Genomic DNA, 9,798 nt, shown 5'->3' on the forward strand with positions numbered 1-9,798 from the left:
TTGTTGTTACTGGTTGAGGGAAGAAGGTTTGAGTCACAGGCTTTGCAGATTGTAAAATATAGATTTTTTTTATTATGTCTTGTACTAATTTTTATTTAAGTTCCAACCGGTTGTAAGTGACAAACAGTTAAGCATGAAATAATGTGTCAAAATTTTAGTAGACTCGAAGATAAAATCCGTCGCAATGGATCGGATGGGCCTGATTAGGATCCCATTCCCATGATGAAATGAGACAGTTAAGTAGGGTATCCTATCCCCATCCACAGTACACAGTACACAATCCCTTGGGCCCTTGGGGCTTGGTTGACCCATCCTCATAATCAAGCGGTAGGTGTCCAACCCTTCCAGTTTCATGACTGTTGTTGACTCAAGAAGCATTATTAGCCGTCCATCTAGAATTCTGGCTCATTCATTTGTTGACCATTTACATTTAGCATAATCGATGCGATGCGTGCACTAAGTGAAAACGTATACGTATGCCCAACACACGAAAGTAATAGCAAGCGCAAAGCGGTGGTTGTTGTTGATATTTGATAATGAACCAACTACCCAAAACCTGATAGAGTAAAAGGCCAATGTATATGTAGTCTCTGTTTGATGGATTCTGATGTAAGTCAAGCTTCATTTCATCATATCTAATGGAAGGAAACGTGTACGGTGAAGGGAGAGTCTGCATGGTGCTTGATGGACCTCATCAATAATATCATATAGTTAATTATTATATTATTTAAAAAAAAAAGAAAAAACATATAATTATATTTCATTATTTCTTATGGACTCGGCTTTTTCCTCAGGTGGATGGACCAACAACTCCTTTCATGCTTCTTAATTTTTTCAAGATAAAATGTCTCTATGCATTTGTTTCCCAAACGTGGAAGTTTTGTAATGCTGCCTTTGTTTTCTCAGCTAAGCAAGAAAGAGCGCTTATTGGTTTTTGCTCCCTCTTTAATTGAATTTTGAAGAAACCCATATACTGAATGAATATATGGTAGGATTACCTTCTCTATTTCTCTCTCAGCTTTCCTTCTCATCTCATCTCATCTCATCTCAGAATCCCTAAGGCTCCTATGATGAGAACCTCTCTCTTCATCATTGTTTCAATTGCGTTTACTTTTGCTTCTGCTTGTTCAAATGGAGAATGCAGGGTAAGTGGCTGCTGTCTATTCTGTTGTTACCAATTATCAATTTGTTGAGGTTTGATGATACTATATGATTTTGAATATTCCAGTTTTGATTAATTAAACATCTCAAAATGTAGCTCCTCGATGAATGCTCCTCTGACAGAGATTGCATGTCTGGGTTGTATTGCTTCTCCTGTCCTCAAGGATTTTCTGGTTCTAGATGCGTTAGATCAACCATTACAGACCAATTCAAGCTATTGGTATTCTCTCTCTCTCTCAACCTCAGTATTTATCATACCATCTTCTCTCTCTCTCCTTCATTGTTGGTTAGAACCAACAATGGCAGATGTCCGACAACTTTCGACTCTCCTTTGTTTTTCTCTTCGACAAATTAAAAAAGAAGAAGAAAAAAAAAAGAAAATGAGAAAAATTTAAAACTTGGATTTTGAATATACAATACCAGAGGGCAAAATAGTCTCATAATAAAATAAGTGAATTCTCCTTTCACAAATAAAAGTTTGGAGACTTAAAATGGGAATGAGGTCTAGATTCAACCCAATACAAACCTAGCATCACAATTCATATTTACATTTTTCTAAAGGTCATGTTTGTGTATATAAGTCTATATCTATATTACCATTATAAATGGGAATGAGGTCTAAATTCTAGACCTATGCAGATAAGTCATTTATATCTATACTATTATTTGCTAGTTCATTCAATTCCCTCTCATTAAGTCATATATTTAAGGTATTTACTCTTATTCTCTCTCATTAAATCTCATATTTAAGGGATATTAAATAAATGAGATTTATGAACCTTTTCTTGACTAAAATACCCTTACTTTTGAATTTAGTTGCACTTTAACTACAAAATGTTATCTGAATTATTACTTTTTTACTCCATTCAATTCGTTTATATTAAGTCCTGTATTTTAATTATTTTTATTTCTCACCAATAAATTCTACTAATTAAATTTACACCAAAAAATTTTAATAATATAAAACCTATGTGTTTCAAATCAACTTTAAAACGAATTTGTTCTTTCATTTGAGTGGATGGTAAGTGGTTCAACCATTTGAGTAAAATGGGTCAATCCATGATGTCTTAAACAATAAAAATTAAAAAAAAATGAATAAAATATAAAAATGTAAAAATAAATAAATTTTTGTGAAAATTTTGGATACATATCTAAAGTTATTATAGGAAATTTATGGTTTACCTCACCTCATAAATATTTATATTTACCAAAACCCCCACCTATGATAGAGTACCCCTTGTATTTTGATAGATTTCTCTACTTGCTATAAATCTTAATTATACAAATCAGTAAAATTTATGAGGTGTGGGAATCAATAAAAATCCATATTATATAATGACCATATTAAACAAAAATATGATAAATAATAAGTATTTTTATTAATGGACGAAATGAAATACAAAATTTAAAATCGACCTAAAAACTACACTACTTTCCTATTTAAGTGTAGGTTAATGGTTTGACCTTTATGTCAAATGGGTCAATCCATGATTTCATAATAAAATAAAAAAAATTTTAAAAATATAGAAACAAAAAAAAATTAAATAATGCAAAAGTTTTATAGAAACCATTTGGGCACTTCTCTAATATTATGTATTTATCATATTAAACAAAAAAAAAGTGCTATATATAAGAATTATTTTTATAAATGAATAGGTTGGAATAAAAAAAATAAAACCAACTCAAAAACATACAAAATTGATTTTTCCATCTAAGTGGAAGATTAGTGGTCCAACCATTTGGGAAAATGGGTAAACCAATGACGTCATCATTAAATAATAAAAGTTAAAAATAAATTGAAATAAAAAACTACAATTGACACATCTAAAAAAAATATACATTTACCATATTAAACAAAGATAAGTATGATAAACAAGAAATAGTTTTTGTAATTAATTATAAAATGGAAAAGAAAATTTAGAGCCACCTAAAAAGAAAATCATTTCATTTCTTTCAAAACAAATGGGTTAACCCATGATATCATAATTATACAATAAAAACTCAAAAAGTAGATAGAAATAAAAATTATAGAAAATACAAAACAATTGTACAAAAATTTTCATATCTCAAATATAAATATAAATATATATTTATTTACAATAAAAAATAATAATATAATAATGTATATTTTTAAGCAATAAAAATATAAAAATAAATAAAATATAGAATATAAAAAATGTATAGAAATTTTTGGGTCATCTTTGATAAATAAAAAACATTTTTATTAATGATGGAAATGGAATATAAAATTTAAAACCAACTACAAATGAAACCATTTTCCGATTCTCTCTCATAAAATCTCATATATAAGGTATTAACTCTCATCCTCTCATTAAATCCTATATTTAAGGTATATTTGTTTCTCATTATTAAGTTCTACTAATTAAATCTATAACATTAATTTTAATAGTATAAAAATCAATATTTTGAAAAGTTATTATCTAAAAAGCCATTTCCTTCCTATGTAAGGGAAAGCAATTCAATCATTTAAGTCAAATGGGTTAACCAATGGTACCATAATTAAATAATAAAAATTTAAAAATAGATATAGATAAAATGTAAAAATACAAGAAAATTAAAAAAAAATTGAACATATCTTTAACATTATATATTCATCATACTAAACAAAAATATAAGTATGATATTTAATTGTTTTGATAATTTGAAATTTCTACATGCAACTCATGTACCCGCTTACTAGTAATTACAAGAAAAGACAAAGACAGTTTAACAGGTGAACCCATATTCCTTTCTTATTATTTTCTACAAATTCCTCTTCTTTTGCCAATCCACAGGTCAAGGAGAGTGAATATGATATAACACCTAAAAACGAGTATCATAAAAGTGATAACCAATCAGCTGGTATTCATCAAAGTTCATCAGGTATTCTGATTAGTCAAAATTCTTCTAGTATCATACCCTTCCAGCATCATATAGGAGTCGGTTTGGGTTGGCAGGAAACAAAACCATACCCAGCAGACTGGGCAACCTATTACAAGTGAATACACCAGTGTTCTGTAGGCATAAGGTGTGGGTCCAACACGGACGTTTTCGCTCGTGAAAGGTTACCCATCCCAATGTCCATGGTTTTGTCTCCAGCCCATCCAGTGGAGTTCAAATCATCCCCCCACAACGTCTCACAGCACATCCCCGCCATGTATTGAGAACATCTCCCAATAGAAATTGCCATCATCAAGAGATTACTTTAGCACTTTCTAGTAAATGCATAATCAGTTGGTTGGTTCCAATCTAAAGGTGTCTCCTATGACCACAACTAACAAATCAACACCATCAAATTATTTTAAAACTTTAAATTACCCATAACAAAGAGAAAATACTGGTTCTGAACTTCTGATTTTTCAAGTACTGCCATATGATGAGTTATGACTTATGAGGGCCCTAGACCACAACTAGCTCTCTTGCGCCTATTTACAAAATAAATGTGCAGTGTAAACATTATTTGCAAAATTCTACTATCCAAACTTCATCTTCCGTTATGAATCATTAATATTTTAGCAAAGAAACTGAATCAAGTTTTTTTTGTTTTTTTTTTCTAGCTAACATGCATTTTAATTACTGCAGAAAGTTTCATGAATCTTCTTTTTCCAACAGAATAATTCTTTACCTTTCAATAAATATGCATTCTTGACAACCCATAATGCTTACGCCATTGATGGAGAACCATCTCATACTGGGCTTCCTCGATTTACCTTCACAAATCAAGAAGATAGTATCACTCAACAACTAAATGTAAGATTATTTCTAACAAGTAACAACCTTTCCATGACACTGTATTTGTTAACTTATTAGTCTATTTTAGCTAATTAATTACAATTCATCTGCAGAATGGAGTTAGAGCCTTAATGTTGGATACATATGATTTCGAAGGAGATGTATGGTTGTGTCATTCCTTTGGACGACGTTGCTATAACTTAACTGCATTTGTAAGCATTTCTTCTTTCCACCTTTATTTTCCTCTACTGACAACATGCAGTATTATTTTCTTTGCTATTAACATAAATAATTACATATTATTTGCAAGGGACCAGCTCTAGACACCCTGAGAGAAATAGAAGCCTTCTTGGCTGCAAACCCATCAGAGATTATCACATTAATCTTAGAAGACTATGTTGAGGCTCCAAATGGATTGACAAACGTCTTCACTGATGCTGGTTTGATGAAGTACTGGTTTCCATTGTCAAAAATGCCTCAGAATGGCCGAGATTGGCCTCTAGTTAGAGACATGGTCGCTAATAATCAGAGGCTTATTGTCTTTACATCAATGAAGTCCAAGCAAGAAACTGAAGGAATAGCATATCAATGGAATTACATGGTAGAAAATCAATGTAAGCTACAAAAGCATTCCCATCTTCTCTGAACTAACCCATATTGTGTTTCATTCTTTTTTTTTTTTTTGGGGTCATGTTTTAATATCAAAGGAAATTAGTTTTGCAGATGGAAAAGGTGGAATGCATTCAGGAAGTTGCCCTAATCGTGGCGAATCTTCTCCACTTGGTGACAAGACCAGATCTCTGGTTTTGGTGAATTACTTTGAATCAGTTCCAATCAAGCAAACTGCATGTAAGCACAATTCTGAAGATCTCATCAACATGCTTCGTACATGTTATAGTGCAGCCGGCAACCGATGGGCTAACTTTGTTGCTGTTGATTATTACAAGGTATATACTTAATACTACATGCCCTACAATGGATTAATCTAATGGAAATATCATCATCATCATCACAATCCATTAACAAACACCAAACAGGGTAAACATAGGAAAAGCCCTTAGGTCATACTTAACCAAATAAAATGATCCAGTGTAGAACTTGTTTTTCTGATCAAACCATCACAAGGAATTGATCAGAGAGTTTGGATCATCCCATTTGTCTTGTTTTTTGTTTTTTTGGGCCAATTGATTCTTTGATTAGATACTTTGGATCACCCAACTGATCAGATAGGATGAATCGTCCAAATGGATGGCTTATTTTGAAATGTCTCAGAAGAGTATCCATAATTTCTTATGTCATAGCGGTCTTTTATTTTCAATGCAGAGGAGTGATGGGGGTGGAGCGTTTCAGGCCATAGATACCCTCAACGGGGAGCTACTGTGTGGGCGTGATGATATACATGAATGTGTGGTAAGATGTTCATATTTCTGGCTGGTTGGTACTTGGTAAGGCCTCCTGCTGAGGTTATGGGCTTGGGGGATGGATTACCCCCGTTGTGTAGCCCATGGAGACGAAAAAACGAAAGGGTTGGAATTTGGACCCACTCCATTCATGGTTGGAATTGGAATTGGAATCAGAATGATTTATTTCTTAGCCTATTTGGTAAATCAGCAGTGGAATCTCATTCGGACATGGTCATTCCTTCAAATGGAAGAATGTCATTCTATTAGACATAAGATTATAAGAATGAAATTCCAATTCTACCCAACCAAACATATGGGCCATTCCAATTCCAATTCCGATTTCCGACTCAAAACCCCTATTCCCGTGAACTAAATGGGCCCTAATTTCACTATTGAAAATGATTCAAAGTGTAAAAGAAGAGGAGGATCAGGGATTAACATCTATTTCTGTACCTTCTGGTTTCAGCCTGGATCTACTTCAGCAGCGTTCGCTACTCCGTCTCTATGAGGATTGGATGGAACTCATCATAGGCATGTTTACCAGTTCAAACTTCAAAGAAATAATTTCTGCACATCAAAAGAATAAAACACAAAAGATTCAGTCTACGACTTCAATTTTCTTGAATAAGAAATGCAAACCCGAAAGACAAGTAATAAATGAAATGGTTTGCCTGGCCCGGTAATCTTCAGAAACGAACATAATTGGGTCCATATTTTCCTATAAAACAAACGGCGGTTCATTTTCGGTAACAGAACAAGCCATATGGCCTTGCTTCGTTGGATCTTATACTGGGGGCCCAACCATGTCGCAACCCCAGTTGGAGTAAGGAGTAAGGTTCTTGTTTTCAAGCTGGCCAACGGAGGACAAACATCAGATGGTGGTGGGTCCGGCCCCACAAATCAAACCAGAAAGAAAAAAGTTTTGCTTATTCCCCCACTGTAAACCGTTTTTGTTCATTGGTGTTGAGATGATTTCAAGAAGGTCAACTTAGAATATGTAAACCATTTTGTTGTGTTGGGAACTGAGGGAGGCACCTTGTCGGCCCTGGCTGGGTCGAACCAAGCACGTAGGGCTTTTGGCTGGACAGGGACAATCCCAGTTGGCCCCCAACTGTAGGCCAGGTTAGCCAACAAGGCAACAAGGGCAGGATGAAAATGAAACAATAGAAAATCGCCATTTCATCATTTAGTTACAAGCATGGTTTTGAAATATGGATCAGGCCGGATGATTAGACCAGTCGACCTAGGAACCAGTTAGGCAATCGGTTCTGTTTCACCCTAAAAACCATTTTTAGGCAAAAAATCGTTGATTTGGGCAATTGAATCATTGGCTCGAATAATGGTTTTTGGTTATTTTTATTTTAATTTTTTTTTAATCAGAACAGGCCATCTATTTGAACCAGATGATCGGACCATTTGACATGAGAACCGGTGGCCAAAACATTTCTGTGTCGAATCCGGTTTTTAAAACCTTGGTTACAAACATTGTCCTCTATATTTCTAGTTAGAAAACTGAAATTCAGTAATGAAGTATTATTAGTAAGCTATCAAATAATGAAGTAATAAATCCATTTTACTATTAAAATAGGGTTTTACCAAGTTGAGAGAGCATATGATAAAAATGTATTCCCTGGGACATGATCTTTTTATTTGTTTTGTTATAGAGGAAGGCAATAGAAGAGTCATTTTTCTCTCTTCTGTCTTTGACCTTCTCTCGCCTCAACTAGCAGTAGCAATCAAAGCTCCCGTGTGTTGGTTCTTGGTATTAACTTTTTGAAGAGGAAAACCTGACCTTAAAGTGTCAAACAACCTTGGATCTCATCCACCCACCAACAACTCTGCCTCATAAAACCTTAATGAAGATCTCAGAACTGAACATAGTGGCATGGTTGCACGCATCATTAATACCCCCCTTGCGCATTGACTTCATGGCTCTGAAAAAAAGGGTGTTAAGAACCGTATCGTCCATATCTATCCTTTTTTTTATGACATTTTCTTGGAAACTACACAATGCAATAGAGGCTGTTCTGTGCATTGATTGTATGATTCATGCAAGTTTACATGTACTTTAATTATCTACTTTTGATTTATATTAACATGTTAAACGCCTGCATATATAGGTTACAGCCTCTATCATTAACATGTGAAACGCCTTCATATATATTAACATGGAACGTGTTCAAGTTACAGTCTCTATTATTCTCATTGTTTGAAAATCTAAACATATGTTATTTTCTGAAAAATTGTTATTAAAACCCACAACCTATTATTATCATTTAGATAAGTGGCATTCTTATTTTTTGGAAAATTAGACATCCAGAAATTTATGAGAAATTCCTGCTAAAGCCCATAACCCACTACCAAGCTACAGCCCCCTACCATTCAGACATATGACCTTTTCATTTTTTCTAGAAATTTAGACATGTATCATTTTCTCAGAAGTTGATGCTAAATCTCACAGTCCAGTACCACCATTCAAATACATGGCATCCTATTAATTCAAGAAATAGGATTAAAAAAATGGGTAGTTTAACTCCTAAACATTCTCAATAGATAGTTTTTTATTAACTTAACACATATTTATTCATAGTCTATTAAATACAAATGGTGGGATCCATTAAAAGATTACCATAAACCCTCCCATAGACAAAAATTCCCATGTTTTCTTTTTTAGATTTATGTGAGGACTAGGGAAAGTTTATTTTCCTAGGTATAACTTTCCCACCTTGGGGAAAAGTTGTCATCGCTTGAAAGGGGCAAAAATGCCCCTTGTAATAATGGATTTTTATGGATAAAATGGTCATTGCCTTATTTACATTGAAAATAAAAGAACATGGGTAAATGCACTTACCTAGGTAAATCTTTAATGGGAAACACTTACCTGTGTAAGTGCATTTATCCAAGTAAGTAACTTATCGAAATGTGAACAAGGCTTAAATGATTTTTTTTTTCAAAAAGAAAAATACTTTATTAATTACAAACTTGATCTAACTTTTAGGAAGCACCTAATTTAACTTTTAAAACTAAATAACTCAAAATAGATTTATTAGATAAATAGTAAATACCAAATAAAGTGGGTTATTGTTTACCAATAAGATCTCATTTAATATCTTAAATCAAATTAAAATAAAAAACATAAATTAATAGTGGATTTCAAATAAAATAGGTCAAAATAGATCTCATTTAACATCTTCAAACTAAATTATACACATATTTAGTTACCACGTACTTAACGGGGGTCATTCTCTAATTTATAAAGAAAGCTAGTAAATGACAACATTACAACGTCTATTGGTTGTGCCACATAGACATTTTCTCTCTCTTGCTCTCCACAAACAGCAAAAACGTTTTTCACTATTACGTTGATATAATGCCTAGTGACACCCAATTGTAATTATTGCATTTCTCGATTTTATCAACAAATAAAGTACAAACGTTTATTCAATACATAAACGGAACCAAATACATAATTTCTTTTTGTAAAATGCATGGAATTGAAAGT

General features: G+C 33.0%; 1 protein-coding gene across 1 annotated transcript; it reads left to right on the forward strand.

The window, feature by feature from the left end:
- Nucleotides 1-936: 936 nt before the first annotated feature.
- Nucleotides 937-6,973, forward strand: LOC148854528 (PLC-like phosphodiesterases superfamily protein). Its single transcript, XM_088982953.1, has 8 exons — nt 937-1,145; nt 1,259-1,381; nt 4,774-4,911; nt 5,007-5,105; nt 5,204-5,507; nt 5,617-5,840; nt 6,217-6,303; nt 6,763-6,973. Exons 1-8 carry the CDS (start codon nt 1,068-1,070, stop codon nt 6,802-6,804), a joined length of 1,095 nt encoding a protein of 364 aa, XP_088839079.1. The 5' UTR covers nt 937-1,067; the 3' UTR covers nt 6,805-6,973.
- The last annotated feature ends 2,825 nt before the right edge of the window (nt 6,974-9,798 follow it).

The sequence above is a fragment of the Nelumbo lutea genome, chromosome 4, assembly GCF_056320005.1.
Source record: "Nelumbo lutea isolate HS-2025 chromosome 4, American lotus-T2T, whole genome shotgun sequence".
Taxonomy (NCBI): domain Eukaryota; kingdom Viridiplantae; phylum Streptophyta; class Magnoliopsida; order Proteales; family Nelumbonaceae; genus Nelumbo; species Nelumbo lutea.